The sequence below is a fragment of the Sycon ciliatum genome, chromosome 1 (genome assembly GCF_964019385.1).
Source record: "Sycon ciliatum chromosome 1, ocSycCili1.1, whole genome shotgun sequence".
In the NCBI taxonomy this organism is placed as follows: Eukaryota; Metazoa; Porifera; class Calcarea; order Leucosolenida; family Sycettidae; genus Sycon; species Sycon ciliatum.
The window spans coordinates 86411204-86436216 of record NC_088643.1 but is presented as its reverse complement, the minus strand read 5'-3'; the positions used below and the strand labels follow the sequence as shown (position 1 = coordinate 86436216).

General features: G+C 45.6%; 2 protein-coding genes across 2 annotated transcripts in view; both read left to right on the top strand.

The window, feature by feature from the left end:
- Positions 1-1474: 1474 nt before the first annotated feature.
- Positions 1475-2907, top strand: LOC135806098 (selenoprotein S-like). Its single transcript, XM_065320244.1, has one exon. The coding sequence runs from the start codon at positions 1779-1781 to the stop codon at positions 2400-2402; it is 624 nt and encodes a 207-aa protein (XP_065176316.1). The 5' UTR covers positions 1475-1778; the 3' UTR covers positions 2403-2907.
- Positions 2908-3320: 413 nt separating this feature from the next.
- The window catches only part of LOC135806096 (nucleoporin NUP188-like), a 42808-nt gene continuing 21115 nt past the window's right edge, over positions 3321-25013 (top strand). The window contains exons 1-33 of the mRNA XM_065320242.1: positions 3321-3475; positions 4442-4496; positions 5199-5272; positions 5585-5666; positions 5962-6042; positions 6294-6338; positions 6872-6964; positions 7967-8023; positions 8299-8367; positions 8820-8867; positions 9139-9225; positions 9509-9588; positions 9986-10054; positions 10258-10300; positions 12094-12225; positions 12614-12706; positions 13013-13102; positions 14054-14119; positions 14466-14512; positions 14757-14829; positions 15209-15335; positions 15725-15793; positions 16625-16729; positions 16970-17102; positions 18333-18420; positions 19271-19359; positions 19879-19990; positions 20449-20587; positions 21316-21478; positions 21757-21867; positions 22321-22405; positions 24354-24435; positions 24749-24849. Of these exons, the coding sequence (XP_065176314.1) occupies positions 3444-3475; positions 4442-4496; positions 5199-5272; positions 5585-5666; positions 5962-6042; positions 6294-6338; positions 6872-6964; positions 7967-8023; positions 8299-8367; positions 8820-8867; positions 9139-9225; positions 9509-9588; positions 9986-10054; positions 10258-10300; positions 12094-12225; positions 12614-12706; positions 13013-13102; positions 14054-14119; positions 14466-14512; positions 14757-14829; positions 15209-15335; positions 15725-15793; positions 16625-16729; positions 16970-17102; positions 18333-18420; positions 19271-19359; positions 19879-19990; positions 20449-20587; positions 21316-21478; positions 21757-21867; positions 22321-22405; positions 24354-24435; positions 24749-24849 (2820 nt within the window). The 5' untranslated portion in view covers positions 3321-3443. The remainder of the gene's footprint in view (positions 3476-4441; positions 4497-5198; positions 5273-5584; positions 5667-5961; positions 6043-6293; positions 6339-6871; positions 6965-7966; positions 8024-8298; positions 8368-8819; positions 8868-9138; positions 9226-9508; positions 9589-9985; positions 10055-10257; positions 10301-12093; positions 12226-12613; positions 12707-13012; positions 13103-14053; positions 14120-14465; positions 14513-14756; positions 14830-15208; positions 15336-15724; positions 15794-16624; positions 16730-16969; positions 17103-18332; positions 18421-19270; positions 19360-19878; positions 19991-20448; positions 20588-21315; positions 21479-21756; positions 21868-22320; positions 22406-24353; positions 24436-24748; positions 24850-25013) is intronic.

Genomic DNA, 25013 nt, shown 5'->3' with positions numbered 1-25013 from the left:
GTGGTCCTTCCTCTGCCGGACCTCCTCCATCCCGCCGTCCCTGCTTGAACCGCTGGAACACGCAATCAGCGGTCGGCTCATCCCGGCCATCACGGGTCAGGCTCCACCTGGGACAACTGTTCGCTCCCTACTCCCTCTACCTTGCCGGCTTGGGGGACTGGGTATGGCAGACCCTTGTTCAGTGGCTGAACAGTACACCTCATCCCGAAGGATCACGGCTAGCCTCGTGTCTCGCCTGCTGGAGCAGGAGTCGTCTCTTGGTGACTCTCTGACTCAGCTCCGGACGGTCAAGGCGACGGTTCGGGCCGAGAAGCGGAGCGCGTCCAAGTCTATGGCCGACGCCCTTCGCTCGGATCACCGGGAGCTGGCCCCTGTTCTCGACCTGGCCTCAGAAAAGGGTGCATCCAGCTGGCTGACCTGCCGCCCCCTCAGCCGCCATGGTTTCACACTCAGCAAGGGAGATTTCCGGGATGGCCTGTGCCTCCGGTACGGCTGGACATCTCCTCGGCTCCCAAGCCTCTGCGTGTGCAGTAAGCCGCTGAATGTGAGTCACGCCCTGTCGTGCCCGTTTGGTGGCTTCCCGATGCTGCGACATAACGAGGTGAGGGACATCACCGCCAGAGCTCTAAGCCTTAAAGGCAGGTCGCTCACAACGTGACAGTGGAACCCCACCTCCAGCCCGTCACCGGAGAGGCCTTCCGCCATCGCACAGCTGTCACGGAGGAGCAAGCTCGGCTGGACGTTGCGGCTAGTGGTGTGTGGGGTGGCCGATTCGAGCGCATCTTTATTGATGTACGGGTGTTCAACCCTTTTGCGTCTTCGAATCGTGCCACCTCCCTCGCTGCTAGCTACAGACGCCATGAACAGGAAAAGCGCCGGAAGTATGAAGAGCGAGTACGTGAAGTTGAGCATGCCTCCTTCGTGCCCGTTGTGCTTTCTGCCTCTGGTGGCTATGGCAAGCATGCCAATGCTCTTTTCACGCGGATCGCCTCTCTCCTGGCTGAGAAGAGTAAGGAGCCATACGGGCAGATTATCTCCTTGCTGCGCTGCCGCCTTGGGTTTGCCCTGGTGCGTTGTGGTGCTATATGCCTGCGTGGCTCAAGGAGCATGTTTGCTCCTGCCGTGCCTGAGTCCCCTGCTGTGCTAGTGGCGGCGGAGGCACGCATCCAGTGAACCTGCAGTGATCCTACTGAGTGACAGACTTTTATTACAGTATCTGATGATTCGTTTTATAGTGTGTTGATTCTTCACAAAATGTGTTACTTTGCCCGTACAAGAGGATCATGCTCAAGGCTTGTCCAAAAAAAAAAAGTGCGTTAGTGCAGGGTACAGACAGTGTGGTGTAGATCTACGCAGGGAGTCGTCACCAGTGGTCACTCCCATGCCATGGTGGGCATGTGGTGGCGTTGCGTGAACATGGGAAAGTCCCAATACAAAGAAACACGTCACTTTCCAAAAACCAAAAAACAACGCTTTTTACGTTCCCAGAAAGAAAGCACTCGAACCAACTCTGGCTTGAACTCGTCGTGTCGAAGTCGAGGCTCCGACTTCTGAAGGACGAACCTTGTTCACCAGGACTCTCTGCATGTTCAATCACCTCGCGCAGCTCGCTGCTTCACTTAGCCATCCGTTGTACAACTAGTGTCAGTACAGTACAGTACCAGGTACTATTTCATCAAGAAGTCCGAACGTGGTGTGCCCGTTTTGTGATACTTGTGGTATTCAGACCCATGGATATCTAAGTCATCTAAGCCTTTACTTGCTCTGATCAGTTGACGATGAGTTCCGGTGGTGCTGTAGGCGGTGACTCCCGTCCGGGCGGTTTTGCTGGCATGCCATCACCCAATGGCGGACATGCTCCTGACCTTGAGGGAGCAGATTCAACAATGGCATCGATATACTCTGTAATTTCCTCACCGTTTGTTTTTCTTCAAGCGTACGGCTGGGTTGTAGTAGGGATAATCTTGGTGTGCTACCTCATCTGGACGCGTGTTCGAGAACGTTTCTATGAGCTGTATGATAGGACAATGGAGAAGCGTGAAGCGGCCAACATGGACCCATCAGTGGCTGCGGCAAGGCAAGAAGCACAGGCAGCTGCCAGGGACCGCATGCAGCGTGATCTGGATGAAAAGGCACAGCTTTACGCGGAAAAGCAAAAGGCCGATGAAGAACGCAAGCGTCAGGAAAAGATCGAGGACTGGGACCGTCACCAGCGAGGTGAAGGATATCGAAACCGTGTAAAGAAACCAGACGAAGCAGGTGCGCAGCCTCCCAAAGGTGCGAAGAAGCGCACGTTACGAGACTCAGACTACAACCCGCTGACAGGGGACAGCAGTGGCGGCGGCGGTGGTGGATTCCGCCGCGCATCTGGGCGCCATACTTTCCGCTCGGGCGGCGGATGAGGTTAACTCTCCACTAGCTGGTGGCGACTGCGTATGCTGTGCGCGGTCGTCACTGCCTAGTGGTGTTCAGAGTGGTCGTTGTAGCTATTAGCACTCATTGCACAGTGCGCATATGACGTTCTGCTTCCAAATGCCGTCAGTGGCAAAGGGCAGAATTGATGAATAGCAACTCCAGCCACCGAGTGTATCACTTTGCCTTCACCTATGCTATGACAATTTAAGAATCTGCAAGCCTGATCATGAGCATTCTTTCAGTTCTTTGTGTTGCCGTTATGTTTTTTTTACTCTTTTCCATCGACTACTATGACTCTGCTGTTTTTGCTTCTGTTTGGTAGCCAAGGCTGTTCGAGATTATTTTAACCCTGTGCATTGTCTTGCTATGTGTATTGTCTCTGTACTTGCAACGCTAGTGTCCTTGTTTTTGTTTTTCGTTTGTTCTATTTTAGTGGATAGTTCTTGTTGGTTTTTGAATATGAATTTGTCGCATGAAGATCAGGAAATTGTATCCAAACCTGGTTGGGGTATGCCTCTTACCTCCGATGTAGGGTGCTCCGAAAAGCATGTTGCATTTACCATTACATTAATTTTTGTTTACACAGCTCAGACATGAGATGGTACAGACAATGATTACAAGTAGTGAGGTTCTGCTATGTGAAACGTAGAGAAATCAGGTAGAGAGCAGGTGTCTACCATGGTCTACAGCAGGGAGTAGTACAATACGGTATTGTACTACTCCCTGGTCTACTAGTACTACAGACAGTACACATGTACATGTAGCCAAGACTCTTGTCTTGATGTAGCTCATCCCATCGACGTCACCATGACGTGCATAAAACATGATTATTTTTGTTTGAAAGGCCGCGCGTTTTTGCCAGTTATTCAATTTTTGCGGTTGAGTTTCTGGTTTTGTCCGGATCAGCCACAAACGTGGAGCAGTTTTCACTACCACTGAATTGTTCGTGTTTTGAAACGTCTATGGTAGATTCCTGACAGTGGATTTCCATGAGGAAATGAATTGGTGATAATAAAACATTTGCAGCCATGTCGAAGAAGCCTGCTGCCAAAGAGCCAGGGTAAGGAACAACGATGAAAGAGGGGTGATCATAATTATCATGTTTCAATTTTTGTAAAATGTCACAAGTGTTGTATGGGATGTGTAGCAACACAATATTAACACTGAAGGAAAGGCTCCTGTTCCATTTTCTTTCCATCACGTTGCTTGGCAAGTTCACACGTAACTATCAAAGTACGCATCGTAATCGACAATATTTTATTAGTTTGGATAGTAGTCAGTTGTAACTTGTTGCAGGCAGGAGCCTGCATGAAAAGAGAACCTATACTGGCTGAGTATTTCGTATTTCATTGCTGAACGGGCCACAGAGTAACACAAAGTCCGTATCAGCCGAATTGAAAGTGTACAAATTAACAATGCTACAAGAATCTCCAACAAACAGCAATCCTTTCCAACAGAGGCAAGCGTATCAATTTAGGATTTTTAGGCTTATCATTTGAATGCCAGGTATCCATCCATGAGCACAGGCTTGGCACAAGACTAGAGCATACTTGGTCTAGTTGGTGTTTGTTGCATTAGCACAATCCTCACTCATTTAATTTCTGAATAGGCTGTAGAACTCTCGGTTTCTATGCAACTACAGTCAGACCTCCCATCCGTTTTCCACAAAAATATCCGGATAGGAGGGAACCGGATAACCGAACACCGTTTATGTTGGATGCATCACGTATGCTGTAAATATGTAACCAGCTATTTTCTCCTGGATGGCGAGGGGTCCGGATAAAAGAGGACCAGATAAGCGAGGTCTGACTGTATATCCATCTTTGACCTATTGATGAGCGCTGAAGGACCAAAAGAGCTGTTACAATTCACGGTAGAGGGTTCCAGTCAGCCGTATCTTTCACCAGGATCATCATCACTGCCATTGCTGAAGTGGTGATGTTGCAATGTGCCTGTGTGTGTGTGTGTGTGTGTGTGTGTGTGTGTGTGTGTGTGTGTGTGTGTGTGTGTGTGTGTGTATGAACAGGTCTGCATGTCGGCTATGGCATATTGTCAGTGGTAGCTCTCCGCTTTCACAACCGGTAAGGCTGCGAGGCCGTGTTTGGTCTTATTTTGTTGTTCACATTGTAGCATTTGGCCAATAAGCTTGTCAAAGGACCTGTGAGAGAGACAGGTGTTTTACTAGTGCATAATTCATTTGTTTTCTTAGACTTTGTATGGTACAAGACAATAGGCTGACCAGTAAAGTCATCAGCATTTTTTCTCTTACGCCTGTATGATATCTTAGGGTGTGTTTGGTTGGTAAAATCTAGAACAGGATCGAACAGCTAATGCACATGGAGCAGCCTCATGCCAAGCAAACAGTACTCCAGAAACAGCGCTTTTTGGGGAAAAGTGTGCCAAACTTGGTTGCATTCTTCAAAATGTGTACAAGTCACCATGGTCACTTTGTACCGTACAACGAGTGCATGCCAAGTCCAACACGAAGGCATATGCATGTGATCATTTGGGATCAAACTTGATGTTCCCGCCAGGTTTCGCTGTGAAAAAAGTGAAACTGCTCGGTCTTCTCCAGTCTCGAGACCGGGGCAAGCAGAACATGTTCTGGTCGAACCAGAACAGGTGCAGTCCCAACCTAACGCGCTGTTCTGGTGAATCCTGTTCTAGGTTGCACCAATCGAACGCGCCCTTAGGCCTTAGTCCGAATCCTGTGATTTGATCTTTGAAGTGTAGCATTTACCCATGCCTGTGTTGTGTGATCTCTTGCTTTCCTTGTTGTCTAGGCGCAAATTGACGAGGAGCTCAGCCTCCACAATCACCTACTTATTGATGGATTATCTCGCTATAAGTCTCCATGGTGAGTTGACATACCAGTGCATACTGTTTACTGTTTACCATACACTTATTTACAAGGCTAAAGGTTTCCGTAGGCAAGTTGCCACTGTGTGCTCGAGAAAAAACACTCTTGGATGGACAGATAAGTCTACCTTGCGATGGTGTGTGTGCCCATGGTGACGGTGTAACTCGTTCTACTGTACTTGTAACATGTCTCCTCGCTGTTTATTTAAAACTGGTGCACATGATAGAAAGGACCCCCACCACCACCACTACGCCTTGCACTGGGTGGGCTCACCGAATGGTTTTTTTTCTGATCCCTGTTCCTGTCCAGTGCTGAGTCATTGAAGAAGCTGCAAGGCGAGTCGCTAAAGGAGTACCAGCGCAACTTCATATTGCAGATCAGCAAAGTGCTCGTAAGTAGATCTGACCTTCTTACGTGTTAGTATTCCTGTGGGTTTTCTAGTTCACCACCGGTTTACCACCGTGAACTGAGAGGAAGAATATCGTGCAACAAAAGCATGCTGTCTATGTTACTGTATTGGTAACTGGTACTGTACTCTGTAATCAAACTCTTTGTGAGAACAACTTGCAAATTGTATGTGATACTGTAATGTGTATTGGATTGATACAGTGCTTTGACACTATCATTGATGCACTTCTCTTGGCTGTACCCATGCATTCCTCCTGTCTTTGACGTATATAATATAGAACCTTGATGAGTGGCAGTCGTTTGAACTGTTTCAAAGCTACTTGGAACATGCGTTGCGGGCGTCTCGCAATCAACTCAAGGTATGTGCGACTAATACTACTGTTTTCTAACTTTATTTTTGGCAGCTATTTTTGTATTCTGTTTGGACTTTACTCACTCTGGGTTGTTATATGCGTGTACAGTGCGACACAGTTGTAATGCACGTCGGGTTATTGGGTATCGTGAACTGTATAGGATTGTTCAATGGCTATGTGTGCCTTTACCTAATGCATTTTAAGCATCGCATCTGTTTTGTGTTGCGTTTGCCTGTCCCTTCTCAATCGCCCTGCAGACGCTTCTCACGCAGAGCAAACACTACCCCAGCTTGCTTTCCATGGTAAGATCATGACTGTCCTCTGCAAGTCAACATATTAGTCGTGTGTAGTTGTCCTTATCGTGTGTGCACTGCCCTGTACTAGGGCTAGAAGAACTTATCATTTTGTAACTTTTGTCTACCCGTGCTTGGATTCGCTACCATGCAGGAGATTGTATGCATGGTTTTGTAGATGTATTGTGTTTTATTTTCTCCAACCGTGTCGTGGCGAAGGTTATGTAGAGCTGCACACTCTCGGTAGTTATGTACTCTTGATTTTAGTACGTGTGTTCAGTTCCCTGATGAGTGTGATACTTCTAAGTACAGTGTAGTAATGTGCCAGTGGAACATTGAGGTAAATTGGTTGTTTCCACTTGCAAATCCAGATATGTTTTGTGTAGCACATGGACAGAAAAGCGGCACCTCTGTCATGTAGCCGTGTGTGCTCTGTTCCTGAACAGATTCAGGCCAACATGTACATATAATAATGTCCCAGATTAGACTCTTTTTTTCTGACTACATGTACTCCCTTGCATCCTTTGTTCTGCATTGTGCAGGTGCTGGTCTACTACCTTGAGGAACGTTCTTATATCTTGAAATGCCAAGCCCATCTCCTGACGCACTGGCAAGATGATAATCATCCATTTCAGGTACTTCACATTTCGACTCTCGTAGGTTGTTGTCTAGGTTGTAGTAGATACTAGATACTCTAGAGGCTAGACAAGGGTATCGGATTTTCGATCACACAGATCTCATCAGTCAAGGTTGTGAGGTTCTGAATGGCTGGAACGTGTGAATAGCACTTTATCATACAGAGAACTACCGTGACAATGATATACTTATATATAAGTTATAAGAAGTACACTCGGACGTCTCTTATCCGGGCACCTTGGGACCGGGCACTGCCCGTATCTCAGATGTGCCCGTATCTCAGAATAACTCATCTACCATGTATCGTATCACTTTTTGAAGAAGTTTATTTGGAACGTATTGCACATGTTCAGGATACAAAAGGAACCCGTTGATAAAACTGTGTGGATTACATAGGTTGGCTGTGAAAATTGAAAAATAAGCACTTCCGAATACGGACAAAGTTCAAAACCCCCAAATTCGAAGTATTTGTGCTATAGGAACTGAAGCTAAAGGTGCCTGGTAGAGAGACGTGCCCGTATCTGAGGCGTCCGGATAAGAGGCGTTTGAGTGTACATGTAGTCGATTAGCACTACGGCTACCTCAAAGCCTGCGATTGCGCTACTTCATGTTCACAGCGGCTCTCTGTATAGTAGAGTGCAATTCACACATTCTAGCCATTCAGAACATCTCAACCTTGACTGATGAGATCTGTTTGATCAAAACAGCACAGCATGGAAGAATTGATACCAGTATCTGCTATAGCTTTGAGTCGCTTTGCCGGTGCCGCGGTGAGCAAGGTCGATCAGAGAGCGCATGTGGTGGGCAGTTTGCCGGTGCGGTGAGCAAGGTTGATCACAGAGCGCATGTGGTGGGCAGTTTGGAATACGTACTGACCAGGCCGAAAGCTGCTGCTTATCCTCCTGTATTTGCATAAGTCTGCGTGGCCCATTGACATTGATTCTATTCTCTGTTTGTATTCTGATTGTATGTTTCATGCTTATGTCTCCTTGTGTGCTTAGGAACAATTTGCCTCTGTTGTGGCAAAGATGAACAAGAGTGGACACTTCACAAAGCAGGTAAAGGTAGTGCATTAACTCAGTGCTGGGAAGCATGGGGTGTTTTCTGTTGCCTCTTTTGTTAGTTTTGTGCGTGTACGTGTGTGCTTGTGTATGTGTGTATGTGTGTGTATATGTGTGTGTATATGTGTGTGTGTGTGTGTGTGTGTGTGTGTATGTGTGTGTGTGCGCGCACGTGCGTGTGTGCGTGACTGCGTGTACTTCTACATCGGCCCATTATGGATAAGCAACATTATAGGAGATGTCTTGTCCTTGCATCGATTGTGTTTGTGTAGATCCTTGATCAATACAGAGCAGCGTGCTCTTGGAAGGTTCCTACATCTGGCTCCAGGGACTCATTGTTGGTGAGTGATATGTGTTGACTGTACATAATGTGCGTGTCAACTCTGGGCACCTTCTGGTGGCTCTTTGAGTCTCTGTACATGAAACTGTGTTGAGTCTGTATCACGATGCCTTTGTAAGTCTGCTCATCGTGTCATCCAATAGTAGAATTGTCTATACCCATGGTGTGGTGTGTATGACAAGAGTAATGCTGTACCTCCCGTGGCTTCATATCCTAAACCTGACATAATTATATGAGTACAGTACTTGAGTACAGAGTAGGATGTACCCAGTGTGCTGAGAGTGCTAGCACGCCGTGAAGGCAGAGTGTTGCCTAATGATTGCACTGAGCATGAAACTCCAGAGTTGTAGTCTTACATTGTTCCACTGTTGTCGTGTGTGGTTGTGTACGGTACTTGGGCAGATACTTTTACCTCCTTGTTGACTGTGTGATGCATTGGTGTTCGTTTCACAGACATCTCCTGCTGTCAGTAAGTGGGTGTGCGCCAACCTTCATGAGCAGGTGAGTCTTCACTCTCTCTCTTCTGGCGGTGGACTGTCGCTGTGATGAATGTCGTTCATGTTTGGCTGTCCCCAGCATGGACATGCCATGCTGGTTTCACTATTGATGTGGGAGGGGGTGGCGATGCTCCAATGGATATTGCAATATATTATGCAATGGATTATGTAATTGGCTCGTATTCTCAATTTCTAATGCTCTTGTATTCTTTCATGTTGTGTTTGTGCCGTGTACTGTCTTGAGATTTGTTCTTTGAATGTTTGTTTTCACGCAGGCATTGCTTCTGGAGTTACTGCTGCACTACTACAAAGAGTTTGAGCACACGCGCGATAGTTTCATGGAGCTGTTCGACCTTGTGCAGGTACTTGACTGGATTTCCCTTTTGGATTGTTGTTGTGAATGGTGTGTTCCTCACTTTACATTGTTGTTGTTGTTGTTGTGTGTGTGTGTGTGTGTGTGTGTGTGTGTGTGTGTGTGTGTGTGTGTGTGTGTGTGTGTGTGTGTGTGTGTGTGTGTGTGTGTGTGTGTGTGTGTGTGTGTGTGTGTGTGCGTGTGCGTGCGTGCGTGAACATGTATGAGAGCAAACAAAAAGTCTGTGTTTGTAATCAACCATTGTGCTGTTTCTGTTGCTCCTGCAAACTCAGGCTGAGGGCTTTGGTCAACGCCAGCAGAACCAGGCTCACATTGTGTCCCCTGACATGCAGTTGCGCTTAAAGTGGATTGGGTAAGTGGCTTAGCTTGGCTTTTTCTGTTGTACTTTTGTACATTTTGTCTGTAGAAGAAGTGTTGCTTCTTTGGCAAAGAGGGATAGGCACTATCCATGTCAATTGTTGTTGGTCCAGCTGATTGAAATCTGTTCCAGCAGGGGCTTGGCTACGTGGTATGCTCATGATGGGAAAATTGTGAATGATGATGTTTTAAAGTTGCAGCCAAAGACCCTCTCATAGCGAACCATGTCACGTGCATCACCAGCATGCACATATGCCAACAGTAGCACTTTTGTGCACTGCCGTGGGGGAGGGATTATGCCTACTCGCATGCGCCACAACTGTGTTAATAATTGTTCATGCTGTGTGGATTACTTGTATTTAGATTCTCTAATTTTCTGGCATTTCCCTCAGGAAAATCTGGTGCTGTTTGCTGCTGGAAGGGTTCGACTTGCCAGGTCTCCTGCATGATCCCAGCACAAGGTGAGCATGATCATTTGACGATGTTCCGAAGCTGCCAAACCGGCGCTGACCCCATGCATGTGCGGGCGATTCGGCTCTGGGATGCAAATGACTTCCCGTCGAGAGGAATTTTGTTGCTGTGTGCATGAGCAATCGATTGTTTCGATTTGTTTGAAATATTTCTTAATGATTTCTCTTCGTTTCTTTTCTCTTTGTGTTTTTAGATTGCAAAGCCATCCCTTGCTTCCTCCTGCATTTGACGTCAGAGTAAGTGAAGTCGAATTGAATTATGCATGCAACCAACCGACATAGTAACAAACGAGGCACAGATTACATTTTGTTAAGACTGAATGGGTAGCCGCGCAATCTGAGTCGAGACCAGAACAGACGACGAACATGTAGAATATCGTCTAACAATGTATTAGTTCTATTGTATCGCTGCAATTCAGCTATGATAAATGAACGAAAGTTTGATCTGGGGTGGTCTGATTTGAAAGGAATGTAGAGATATGCGTTTCGTGGTTTCTGGTATGTTCTATAACAGAACTGACAGAGCTCAGTATCACAGGATGATTTGTAAATTTCTAAATCGAGAAAAATGCATGTGTCTTCTGCATTGGACCAAGTTAAAGGGGCACTCTGGGAATTTTTTCGGTGGTGTGTTCTCTTCATGGGGGCCTTATATGGCCCCCAAGGAATGGGGAATCGCGAAAACTAGACCCAAAAAGTCGATATATGAAGCCAGGGAGGGCCAAGTTTGTCTCCTCTTTTGATGGTTTTGATGACGTCACGTGTGATTAGTATTCAAATTCTCTGCACTTGAAGATCTTAGTTGTTTGAATTTTCTGGTGATGAAGAACGATGTTCCCAAGCTTCACAACTGCGGACATACTGAAGGACCCCCTGAGGTGCCCCTGGTAGAAGCGCAGCCTGATGAGGGCCAGGAGATCGGAGCGGACGACTTCACTGGTCCGAGTACGAGGATCCCGAAATTCTCTATACGCCGTGGGGCATATGGTCAGAACAGTTTTGTTTAGACAAGCTGACGCGAAGTCGGGGTGATGTGTAACGCATGTCAAAGGGCTGTCAATGCTAACAGCTGCAGCGCTCTCTCGACAGCGAAGGTAATCGACTGCCCTCTGCATCACCCCACATTTCTGGCAGGAACACCAATCGTTATTTCCTTTTCGACCAGTGAAATCGTCCGCTGTCAGCTGGGACATGTCGCCAGTATCAGTATTATGTGCAAGTGTATCAACGAGTAGGTCAAAGTCACAATGGGCCTTATCAAGGAGTTCTTCAGCTTGTTCTTTCTTCTTCTTGTGTAAATCAATTTGGGCTTGAGCAAATTCACAAGACTCGATTAATGCTGAGGCTGTTGAAAGCTTGTTGAATTTCTTTCTTAAGAAATCTGGAAAAGTTTCCGAATCAAAAGCTACTTGCCAGGAAGTTACTTTCTTACTTTCGTCAGCTAGGACTTTGCAGCTTGTGAATAGACGGTTCACAATAGCCTTACCGTACCGTTCGATTTTGACAGCAGGTAGTGGCGATGCTCCTGACATGATGGAAGTATGTTCTTCAGCATCATCGGCAGCATCATCGGCAGTTGAATGGTTGTGGGCATCATTAGCGGTGTCAACGTCTGTTGTTGGCGGGCCGTCTGAGGCGTCGAACTGACCATCAGTATCAGTAGCATCGGAGCGGCGACGTTTCGCGTGATGATGGGGAATACCAAGAGTGTTCGGAGGCATAGTGTATTACTGAGGGTGGTGCTAGGGTAACGCAATTGAATTATACATGCAATCAACCGACACAGTAACAAACGAGGCACAGAATACATTTTTGTTAAGACTTTAATTGAGTTGCAGCACTGGGTTGCTTTCTCGTCTTGCACCCTCTCTTCTAATAATCCTATGTTTTGTGGGCAGGCTTGAATGGAGACTTGCTTCTCCTGTCCTAGTAAAGTGTTGCTTTTTACTGGATGTCTGCTGTCTAGTTACATGCATACTGGTATTTGTGTGTGTGCGTGCGTGCGTGCGTTTGCATGTATTCCTGTACAGGAGATCTCCACGGTCATGCTGGGTTGGGGTGATTTGCCCCACCAGCTGCCTCTCATGTTTGCCTGGGCTGTGCTTCTCTTCATGCACTCATCTGGTGATACAGCTACTGGTTCAGCGGCATCCAGTATGAAAGTAAGTTCTGCATAGTACTCAACATTGATAATACATTTTCTCTAAACGAGGACAAGATGGAGCAATGCTATCTTTGTGACTGCCACTGAATTTCACACATAGTATTCAATCACGGGATGACTAAATCTGAAGGGCAGCAAAGGCAGTACGGTTTCATCACCAGTGCTCATTGTGGCTGGCTGAACTGTTGGTGTCAACGAGGCAATGCAGACGCATGTGTAGACTTCACCAAGATATTTTGGGTTGAATTTCTTGTAGTACGGTTTAAGCATCTGTTTGAGTCTTCCTGAGCTGATCTTAAACTCAGATCCTTTGCCCTGGTTTGTAGTAAAGAGCAGCAGCAGCGATCACCCAGTTTATGATTTTGATTGTTTATTGTGTGCTTCAGGATGCGCAGCTGATGGGCTCCAAGGCTCTACGCCGTGGTGTCATGTCCTATTTGGACGGCCTGGTGAGCTCACCATGCCTGGAGGCACGTCCAGTAAGTAATGGGTGCTACATGTATTGTTGAATGCAATGCATGACAACAACTGGAGTGTGTGTGTGCACGCCCGTCAGTGGCGGACCATGGCTCAGCTTGAACTTCCTTTCTTGCTTTGTGTTGTAGTTGCAACAGACCTATGCAGACAACAAACTTTTGTAGCGTTTTGACTGGTATTGTCTTGTCTGATACGTGTGTGACCAGGCACCTTGTGTTTGAGTAGAATGGAGAATAGCATGACAAGGCAGTTGGCATTATTATGTACTTCCGAATTACATGTATGTGTTTGCTTGCTGGTTGTTCCAGGGTGTCGGTGCTGTTGTTCGTTCGACTGTGAACATATTGCTGTCTCTGGTCCTGCAACATTTCTCGGAGTCATCTCTTGGTGACATGAAGGTAGCAACATTGTTTTGGGTCTTTTTTTTGAAATTTTTCTTCATTTCATTCTGTGTTTCCCTGAGAAAATGTTGGCTACTCCCTACGTGGGAGCTAGCACTTTCAAAATAGAAAGAAAGTTAGCTGCTTGTAATCGTTAATGTTGGACAAAATGGACGACTTGTAAGCTTTTGGTCCTCTCTTTTTTTCAATTATAATCCTTGGCTCTCCATCCGAGTTTAAAGTTAGCTGTACTTATGTTTGTGTCACCCTAATATGGGGAAGCAGCCACTATTTCCTCAAGTATCGGCCACTGCTCCGTAAATTTCCTGGTACTCCTTTCCGCATAATAAGCAGCTTCATGTGCTGCTTCTGCTCGTTGCATTACGCAAATGAGGAGCCACCACCGATACAAGTAAAGCTACACACATACTATTAAATAGTCTAATACCAAACCTTTAAATTCCTTATGTGCGTTCATTGCTCAATCAGAACATTATACATGAAAAAAGGACAACTTGAGGACGAATATTGCTGCCTGTTAAAAGTTTCATGTAAAAAATTATCTGTCAGTCAAGTTATCCTTTTCACACTAATACCATATTATGCATGCATGCATAATAATAAAATATAATAATAATAATACCACAGCACGCGTAATAATATAATTATGTGGGTATAATTATACGTTCCGCTTCTGTCCTATCTCCTATGATCAAATTAAATTATCAAGATAATTATTAATACGGTGCACTGATGACCTGTGACGCCAGATCATGGATTGTCGGCCAGATTTCTCCATGTAGGCTTGTCCAGAGCAATGGCCCTCACATTCCCCAGCTGATTGCTATTATGCATGCATACATGTGCATGATTGTACTGCTTGCTACTTATGGTGTGATACATATGTGCTGTGTGAGATCATCGAGCATTGTGTGAACTGTAACTGTTCTCGCATCTCCGTGCGTGTAGATTCTTGTTAACGTCACCGGCAAGTCGATCAGCAGTCCTGCGCTATGCGTGGATTTCTGGAATGACGTGAGTACTATTACTCTTGTCTCATCTCTCACCTCTTCTTCCTTTCCTTTTTGCATGCTATTTCTTCGCTTTAAAAATTTTTAATCCATCACTTAGTTGAAGTTAGTTCTAATGTTACCAACCTACCACCCTTTATCTATTTATCCACACAGTTCATTGGTTCTAGTTGCTTGTATTTCACTTGAGGAGAAAGCACAAAAAACTGGTTTTGAAATCCCTGAGTCGTATTATATATAAATGCTGTTCTGCTGTGGTTGTAATTTATTCTGCACAAAGTCCTTTTTGCCGATGTGTGATGTTGAAGTTTGCAGCCAGATTCTTATCTTTCTGTGGTGTTGTTGATTAGGTGTCCATGTCACATTTCAACAGCCTCCTACAAGTCTGTACGCATCGGTAAGTTGTGTGTGTGGTCGTAGTGTTTTGTTCTCTTTGCCTGATTTTTGCAGTAGTGGTACTAGTAACGCAGGATGGGTGCCAGCGCTCTGTACTATATTATTCTGAAAGTGCACTGTTTCCTTGTATGTTCTATTGGTATCCGCTATCCACCAATGTGATTTACTATGTGAGCATGAGTATGTACGTTGCCTGAGCTTGCATCTCACTGCTGCTGATTTTGCACTGCTCCTTGCTTCTACAGGTTTCCTCATGATTTCCGCCCGCTTGTTGACCTGCTGGCAGTGTTGTGCAAAGGCGAAATGCCAGCAACACGGGTAAGCAGTGAATTTCTTTGAAATGTGTACCTTTAGTTTCCAGTTGTTACCGGTTTGTGCTGGTTTGTGCTGGTTTGTGCTGGTTTGTGCTGGTTTGTGCTGGTTTGTGCTGGTTTGTATGTTGTGACTGTACTGTACATAGCACCTATGTACATTTGACTAAAACAACTGCACTGGCTCATCCTTTGAAGTACATGTAATTATTTCACTTCATAGCGAGGCTTTGTGCACCCAGTCTTCATGTGTGGCTGTTGGTTAGTGTATTCAGTATTACGATGCACGGTTGCCGCTAACCAACTTGATAACAGACTGTCATTTTAAAAGTGTGTATTGATCAATGCAGCTAATCCGCCGTTCTCCGATGTCCCGTTTATCGTAGGTGTTTGGATTTCTGCGGCAACTGCGTACTTATGCTGAGTCACTGTCCGACCTGAAGTTCTCCGAGTGTGAGCTGACCGATGGCGCTTGCTACAGTCAAGTTCCACATCATCTATGCAAGTCTGCAGGTTGGTGGTAGTGTGAACTACAACGTGTACAATTCTAATATGCACGTCGAAGTCTCAAGTGAAATGCTACTTGAATATGCATGCAGACTGGGTGGTGGCAGACTGGGTGATTCATCATGCATTGTATGCAGTAGACTGTACATGGAAAGGACAGAAAGGAAAAGAGGTGGAGCAGCCTTCTATCTTGTGGGTGTATGTGAGTAAATGTGCGTGTGTGTGTGTGTGTGTGTGTGTGTGTGTGTGTGTGTGTGTGTGTGTGTGTGTGTGTGTGTGTGTGTGTATGTGTGTGTGTGTGTATGTGTGTGTGTGTGTTAGAGACAGCATGCGTATCATGTGCAATATCTGACTCATAGGTGTGTGTGTTTGTTTGTGTGCCTTTCTCTTGTTAGACCCGAGCAGTGTAGCTCACTTGGTCCTACCAGCTGATCGTAGTGGTCTCACTGATCAGCAATGTGCAGGTACGTGTACTCATACACCAGTACATGTACCGTGAATTGTACAATGCCATGTGCAGGGACTAATTTACTTTCCATCTTTTGCATAGCAATTTTGCTACGCAAAATCAAACTTGAATAGCAATTCAAAAAATGCTGCGTAGCAATTCTCTTCAACGCTTGACCACCGTCCTTCTGGAGAGCTGATCAGAGTGTAAGCTCAGACCACAAGTGCACCGTAACACCTTAGTTCCAAACCTAGCCTGGTGTCAGGATGCATAGCTCAGCACTTTCGAAGTTCCGGGCATCTATTTTATCCGTAAGAGACACACCCGGCATGTACACTGGTCATCATACCGGTAGGGTACAGTGAAAAATCAACATGCATCGCAGTTTTCTGCGACACATTTCTGAAGTTGCTTCGCACCTCAGAAGAATTGCGTACCAAACTGCGATGCGATACCGGTTAAATTATTCCCTGCATGTATGTCACTTCTGTGAGCCGGCATTGCAGAGGCTAGTGTATGAGTTTGCTGGGCTGTCGACACAATTATGTACTAGTATGAGTTTGCTGGGCTGTCGACGCGGTACTGTGTACACTGGCAGAGGAAACTATCTTGGTTCTTATTTACAGGGTGCACAGAAGTCTCATCATTGAAGGATAACTTCTTTACAGACGTTAGTGGTACTGGGGTGTATGTTGCTTGTGGGAACTACCGGTGCTTACCACATCCTTCATTTGCTGTATCCCTTGCTTGCTTGTGTGTGTGTGTGTGTGTGTGTGTGTGTGTATGTGTGTGTGTGCGCATGTGTGTGTGTGTGTGTGTGTGTGTGTGTGTACTAATATGTGTATAGGCAACCCATTTGTTGTATGGGACTTTGTCTATGAAGCTTGGCACCTGTTCCTGTTAATGATGGACCAGTATATTCACAGTACACCTGCAACTGTGGCTGTGTCAGGTAAATACACACACACACACACACACACTCTCTCTCTCTCTCTCTCTCTCTCTCTCTCTCTCTCTCTCTCTCTCTCTCTCTCTCTCCTTGTTCTTGTTCGTGCTCATGGCCAGGCCTGAGAGCAAAGTTTCTGGCAGAGTTTGGTGTAGCATTCTGTGGATGGCAATTTGAGTTTTCTTACTCGGTGTACACTGTTGGTACTACTGCATACTCTTGCTTTCCCTGTCGACATACACACAGATGCGAAAATGCAGTTACTGGACGTCAACCTTGCCTCAGTGGTGACTCTGGTCACGCAGCTCTTGAAGCACAACTGGTCATTGTCGTCAGACTTACAACCAGTCATTGAGCGGGTGTATCTGCTGCTCCAACGGTAAGCAAGCAATGGCGGCCACATAGTCATGACTTGTGCTATTCTAGTAAGCAATGACAGCATGCACATATGCTGTCCTGGACACTGTAGCAAACACATCACACTGTGCATTCATGTAATGCAACCCAGTGTTGTTTTCAGGTGCCAAGCTTCCTTCTGCCTCTGGCTGAGTGTCACAAGGACTACAGCCTACCGTAAAGTCTTGTATAAAAGCCGCACTTGAATAGAAGCCGCCCTCGAATAGAAGCCGCAATTTTGGGCCCATCAAATCACACATAAGCCTGGTTTTAGTGTTGACATACATAGAAATACCTGTCTTGAGAAATACCTGTCTTGAGAAATACCTGTCTTGTATAGAAGCCTGTCTCATATAGAAGCCTGTCTCATATAGAAGCCTGTCTCATATAGAAGCCTGTCTCATATAGAAGCCTGCAAAATTTCACCAAGAAAGTCATAGAAGCTGCGGCTTTTATACAAGACTTTACGGTATTTGCAAAAGTCACATCGTTTTAACTCACGCACTCATGATTAGCCTCAAACTTGTGCGATCGTTTCAGGTGCCAAGCTTCCTTCTGCCTCTGGCTGAGTGTCACAAGGACTACAGCCTACCGTAAAGTCTTGTATAAAAGCCGCACTTGAATAGAAGCCGCCCTCGAATAGAAGCCGCAATTTTGGGCCCATCAAATCACACATAAGCCTGGTTTTAGTGTTGACATACATAGAAATACCTGTCTTGAGAAATACCTGTCTTGAGAAATACCTGTCTTGTATAGAAGCCTGTCTCATATAGAAGCCTGTCTCATATAGAAGCCTGTCTCATATAGAAGCCTGTCTCATATAGAAGCCTGCAAAATTTCACCAAGAAAGTCATAGAAGCTGCGGCTTTTATACAAGACTTTACGGTATTTGCAAAAGTCACATCGTTTTAACTCACGCACTCATGATTAGCCTCAAACTTGTGCGATCGAAGCGTCATGTACTTGTGTACGAGGTGTTCAGCATTCACAAGTCTACACAAGTATTGGGATCACGAATATCCCTACAAGAGAGTGTATAGATGCCCTGCTCTGTGTTTGTAGAGCAGACTGTCGTACGCTAAGAATTAGCAACTGTACTCCATGTATGAAAATCCGTGGCTGCTGTCTGTTGTGTGCGTGCGTGCGCGCGTGTGTGTGCGTGCGCGCGCGCGCGTGTGTGTGTGTGTGTGTTTACTGCATGTGGGGTATACAGGAGTGTTGTCAGTGCCAGTCCATCACAGGAGCTAATCAGTGCCTGTGTGCAGTGCATCACTGTTCTAGCACAGCATGATGCTCATCAGGTAAGATACTTGAAATTGCCGCCGCCTCCACCGCCGCCGTTGTTGTTGCCGCTGCTGCTGCTGCTGCTGCTGCTGCTGCTGCTGCTGCTGCTGTTGCTGCTGCTGCTGCTGCTGCTGCTGCTGCTGTTGCTGCTGCTGCTGCTGCTGCTGCTGCTGCTGTTGTTGCTGCTGCTGCTGCTGCTGCTTGTGTTCATGCTTGTGCTGCTACACCCTGCTGTATGTGTTCGTAATGATATGATTACTTTGGGTACAACAGGTATAACGGTTACTACCACGTGTAATACTGTAAAAGCAGAAATTTTCGGTGGTGTAATATTTTCGGTATTCTCCAAAATCGGCGGTTCGGTAGAGGGAAATTTTCGGTAAAACCCGTTCTCCAGGTAAGTGTACTAGTACTACATGTATACAATATCGGTTGTACCGAAATTTTCGGTGCGTTTTATTTTCGGTAAAAATTGTCGGCACCGAAGTTACCGAAAATAAAACACCACCGAAAATTTCTGCTTTTACAGTATACCTTTCTTGTCAATATCTGCGTATATAGTTTGCCAAGTTTATCCGTGTATTGAAAATGATTGTCGCTTCCGCTTTCTTACCTGATTGTTCCAATGGGGAGTTTACATGTCTTTTGCTTGTTTTGTTGTTGTTGTTTGAAGTCTTTATTCTCACGATGGCCAGTGGCCGATGACAGGTTGTTGTTGTTGTTGTTGTTTCAAATCTTTATTCTCACGATAGCCAGTGGCCAATAAGAGAATTGTTGTTGTTGTTGTTGTTGTTGTTGTTGTTGTTGTTGTTGTTGTTGTTGTTGTTGTTGTTGTTGTTGTTGTTGTTGTTGTTGTTGTTGTTGTAGGTTTGGTTGAACCTACAGCAGACAGGATTTCTACCACACAGCACCACTATGCCAACACTAAGCAGCAGTACTATTCCATCTGTGGACGGGTACGGGCCATGTGTGTTGTGTGTGTGTTGCGTTTCAAAACACTCATGCTTGCCACCTGCAAACAGGTGGAAAGTGCTAATGGAAGATCACCAGTGACAGTACTGGATATTGCCAGTCTGGTAGCAATTGACCCTGTGGTTCTTTTGATTTAGCCATATGATCACCTATTTAAGTACATACATGGATTGATGTTTAGGCACACACATGGCTATAGCAAGTGGATGCTTCTTTTTTCTCCGCTATGTGAATACCGCTTTGACTGACCTCCTATTGTCAGGTCCTGTATTGCAACGTAGTAACGATGTGTGTGTGTGTGTGTGTGTGTGTGTGTGTGTGTGTGTGTGTGTGTGTGTGTGTGTGTGTGTGTGTGTGTGTGTGTGTGCATGGTTGTGTGTGTGTGTGCGCGTGTGTGTCTGTGTGTTTGTGTGTATGTCTGCATCTGTGTCTGTGTGTATGTGTTCGTGTGTATGTGTATGTGTGTCTGTGTGTGTGTGTGTGTGTTGTTTGCATTCTGGCAGTCGTCACATGGCATCCGGTCATCTTGGTCAGTTGTTGTCAGACGTTGAGCGGGCACAAGGTCACTACCCAATCACCCTAGCTAGTCTAAATCTTCTGCAACACTTGATGAAGGTATGTGTCCGGTGCTGTTGCAAGAATCAGGCATTGGCTTCTTGAAATGCTGGAGCATGTACTAGTACTTTGGCCAGTCAGATCAACTGGGCATATGCTGTATTGTTTGTACGTATCTTTTCTTAATATTTTGTTTGCTCAAGTACATGTAGTTTGACTATCCTTGCAACGTGGAATTGGTTTTGAGATGGCAATATTATATGCACCTGATGGTGTTGACTGATATTTGATTATGCTTATTATGGCTTGGTGTGCAGTATGCACTCACTCTCTGTGGATGTTCATCTTGATACTTCTGAAGTACTCAGAACATTTTCATCATTCTGTAGAAGCCAGCCCTTGGTTGGTGAGAAGGCATCACTGCCTGTTTGCTTGATGAAGTAAAATAGAGAACACTAGTACCTGTACCAAAAGTGTGACCTTTCCGTTTGTTTGATGTCATTTACTCTGGTTGTCAGGGTTTATGCTCTCCGATCAATGGACAGTCTTGGCCTATCCCATCAGACTGGGCAGCATGCTTAGCGTTTGTGGTTCATGAGGTCTTCATGGACTTCTACAAGTGGAGATATCGCAGTGCAGACATTTGCAACAAAATCGGTAGGTATTCCAGCTGATGATCAGATGATAATAGTATTAGTAATAGTTACGAGTCTTGTGGCATGCACTGTTGGTGTGCTGTAGTTCTTCGATTTTGGTTGTACATGTGCATCACAGCCAAGGCGAACATTTCGAGATCGGGTAAATTTCAAGTGGCAGCGTCTTAGACCCTGGCGGTGAAAAGCTTTTACTGTGAGAAAATAGTATACGGGTTGCACATTTTGAATGTGTTAGATTTACTTCCTTGTTATAAATCCGTCCAATGCAGTATCTTCTTTCCTATCTGTTCTGTTTATAAGCGCGGTTACTGCGCTCTGTGATAGAGGGTAAATTAATACATTGGAACCCATTGTCAATGAATATGCCACCAATAGCAAGCTATAGTGCACCAGTTGCCACAAGTAAAAGTAGACTCATGTACATGTACTGTAAAACGGCTAATTTTAGCGCTGGTGATATTTTAGCGATTGTAGCGAAAAGAGTGTTTTCGCTAGAGTTTTGCCAAGCCAATCAAAAATGTTCAGGTGCAGTACAGTACTTTTAGTCATCTGTTTTACTCTGAAACTTGGATCGCTAAAATATTTCACCGCGAATTGGTCCAGATTCAGAAAAGTTGAGAAAACGCTAACAAATTGTACCCTCTAAAATTAGTCGTTCTACAGTACCGGTAGTTATCTGTTGCACAACACAACACTGGTCTATCTGCTTTGTCTCTCTTCTTATCTCAGGCTTCTACACACTGAGTATTTTTGAAGTGGTATTGCAACAATCCAAGGGGGAGCAGTCATCACCCACAGCAGCAGCAGCAGCAGCTTCACCAGCAAGCAAGTCTGGCAAGGACCAGAAGTCAAGCCCAGCACCATTGACGTCCACCACTGCCTCCTCTGATAGGTGAGCAAACTGCTTGGAAACACATATGGGTGTGTGCGTGCATGCATGTTACTTCTTAGGTTCTTATACATCTATCTTCATTCATTCCTCTGTCCAGGTCTCCACTTGCTATTCTTTCTTCTTTCGTTACTTTCTCGTTCATTCATCACTTGTTCGCATCACCTTCCTTATTTCAAGCTTCTTAAATGATACGGATACTTCTTTTTTGAAGTAGCAAACAGATACCGGTGTGTGTCATTTAATGTTGATACCGCTGCTGTGATTGATTCTGCTTCTAGCTCCTTTTCGCTCTCTCAGTTCCTGGTGGAAAGTCTGCTGTACGGTGAAGCCAGTGTTGCTCTTCTCAACCTGCTCTCAGCTGATATTGATGCTGTGGATGTAGACAGTGGGTGAGAGCACATCAGAGTCTGCCAATACTGTCTTTGCTGTCGCGTGTGTGTGTGTATGCTCACCCTTCTAATCCTCGTTCTGACCCACTAAGACCAGTGGTGCACACTTCACTGTGATATCAGCAGCAGACAATCTCTCTGTAACATTGAAATCAGACAGTAACTTCGGGAATAGTTCTCAGTACTTCGGTTGTTGGATGAGTACTTTGATAAGAAATACCATTCTGACCGTTTGTTCTTTTTTGTGTGACGTTCAGACATACAATGTCATGTACATGTACATGTTTCATGCATTATGCATGCTTGGATTAATGTGATCTATTTGTCTGCCTGACTGACTGACTGACTGCCTGCATGCGTGCCTGCGTGCGTGCCTGCGTGCGTGCGTGCCTGCCTGCCTGCGTGCCTGCCTGCCTGCTTGTCTGCCTGCCGGTCTGTTTGTTTGTTTCACAGGGGTGATGATAAGAGAAGTCAGTTGCTGAACCTGACCAAGTGTGGAGTGAGCGTGCTAACGCTGTTGCTGCAAGCAAAGGGAGAGGTATGCTACTAGTCGGTCGACTTGCCCACGATCAGTGCATTGAGTTACATGGGTGTTGCAGGGCACACGATAACGGTCGGACATCGGACATTTTCCGACCATTTTCGATTCGAATCCGGCGCTTTTTTTCTTGAACGGACAATCTGTCCGATCGAAATTCACAAAATAGCGTCGCTGGGAAAGAGAACGGCTGAGGACAATGGCGCTCTGCCTGGGAAGAAGTCTCACGAAGTCGGAGCAGCAACCTGTCACAACAGGGTTTTACAGCAAGACCGGTAGCTGTCCACTTCAGTGTAGCTCCAGTTTGAGCGTAGCAAACGATCGAGGATTTGAAATGAAATTTCTTCGCTTTCTCGCTACAATAGGAACTATTCCGCGAGGCGCTTGTACACTCCGAAATATTGAAAACGTCCCTGTTCCAGGGAAACAAGGCGTCAGAAATGTGTGCCAGCTTGCGATATGCCTCTATCGAAAGGAGCAGGCTTCTGCAAATCCAGTCAAGTAGATCTACGCTCCTGTTGCACAGGCGCTGTGCAAGATCGACGGAGCAGCAGCAGCAGCGAAATAAGTCAGAAATTCAACGTCGCGTAGAAACTACGTGCTGTTCAAAGAGCACATCGCGTTTGCAAAGATGGGAGTCTTCAGCCAACTCGAGTAGTGACATGTTGTCGATCTTGGAGCTGGCAACAAGAAGTTAGAATGGGCAAGCAGATGCCCACTTTGTCTTTTGTCGACTGCGTAAAAATGAATGTCTTTAATCTGCCGCTGAAAAACCAGGTCAAATCCGAAATGTGCAGAAACACTGCACGCTCATATCACAGTTACTATGCTTGCTGAAAAACGCACAGCGATTTGAATCAGAGTTACAATACTTGAGATCAGTGTGATGATCATCCATGCATTGCATGTGTGCATTATGCAGTGGTGTCGTGTGTGAAATTGGTGAAGACAATAATAATTATTTTTTATTATGAGTGCTGAGTACCAGACTTGTAAAAACAATCACAGTGTCCGGCCATGTCCGATCGGTTCCAGAAGTGGCAGGACATTGTGTCAGAGCAATTTCGAAATCTTATCGTGTCCCCTGGTGTTGGACACTGCCAGTTGTCCTTTGCACTCTTTATTTTCTGATGTCCCAAACGTAATGTCAATTACTTACTACACAAAGCTACAAGCATGTAATGTGCCCTTGTCTTGCCCCTAAAATCTAAGTAACAACTGAATTTAAAAGCTTGCCACCATTGTCAATTTGTATCAATTACCGTAAAGTACTGCCAGAGCGCCCCGTCTCGCGAGAGCGCCCCACCTTGATTTTATAGCCAAGGGGAGAAAATCGTATGGCAGAATGCTACTAAGTTTGTACGATGTGAGAACCTTCGTGTACTAAGGTCACACTTGGTATGCTTTTATGTGGAGCTCGGAGGTAAACTGGGTACGGATTGACTGCACAATGTGCAATGTTTGTACAAGGTCCGTGTCGTATGACCTGCAGACAGGAATCCACCTCCACAAGGCGACCACGAAAGGACGAGATGGTGGGGCGCTCTGGCGGTACTTTACGGTACTACAAAACAAAGCAACAAGGACAATCAAGGCTTGTTTGCTGCTACTTCAACTCAAGTGTCATGCTCTCGCAATCATCAGGTTGTTGCCTGACGATTGCGAGAGCATGAAACTTGAAGTAGCAGCAAACAAGCCTGGATTGTCCTTGTTGTTTTGTATTACGCTCTGCCTCCGTGGTGTTGAGCACTGTCAGCACACTGGCTACATCCTCCGGTATTAATTACTACATGACGAGTACATGTATTTGAAAAAGCTGCAGCCGGATCTTACTTTGCTTTCTCTGTGGCAGCGCCTATAATACTAATTGGATCTTTCTTCCCTGAGTACGCTGAGGTGTGAACTAACATTCGGTGTGTCGTGAACGTGTGTGTTGCCTATTGCTCAGCAAATCAGCCCCCTGGAGAAGCACTTGGCAGTAAAGACAATAGCACAGTCGCCGTCGTCAGCAACAACAGCATTGTTCGGAGGTATGTTGGTTGACTGTGTTGCATTCCCGTCACTGGTGGATTCTTAACGCGAAACATAAGTCTCTGAGTAACAAAATATCTGCGTCAGGGAATCATGAAAATGGGGAGAGGGGGGTTGGGAAGTGCATTAAAGCGGTCAGCTCATGGCTTGTTTTGTTTGCATGAATGTCACCAACTGGTAGGGCATGGGTTGATGAAGAGATGAATGAATACAAGATAGGACAGGCAACGAGTTGGTTCTTGACCGTTTTCTTGATCATGTGATGTGTTGTTCTGCACTGTGCTGTGGGTGTGTGTGTGTGTCTGTGTGCAGAGCATTTGCACCTGGTGGCGGTCATTGCTTCATTCATTCACCATCGGCACGACAGGCAGCTGCCAAGACTTGCCACCTGCCTTTTGCAGCAACTATGCATGGTAAGCCTGGTCTAAGTTTGGTCTGAAATGATCACATTATGCATCTTTCATACTCACACTCTGCACATTGCACCATTCATTATTGTGTGATAGTTTAACATTGGTGACACTTGTTTGCAGTGTCAGACAGTCAGAATCTCAACAAAGAAAATGAATTGAATGAT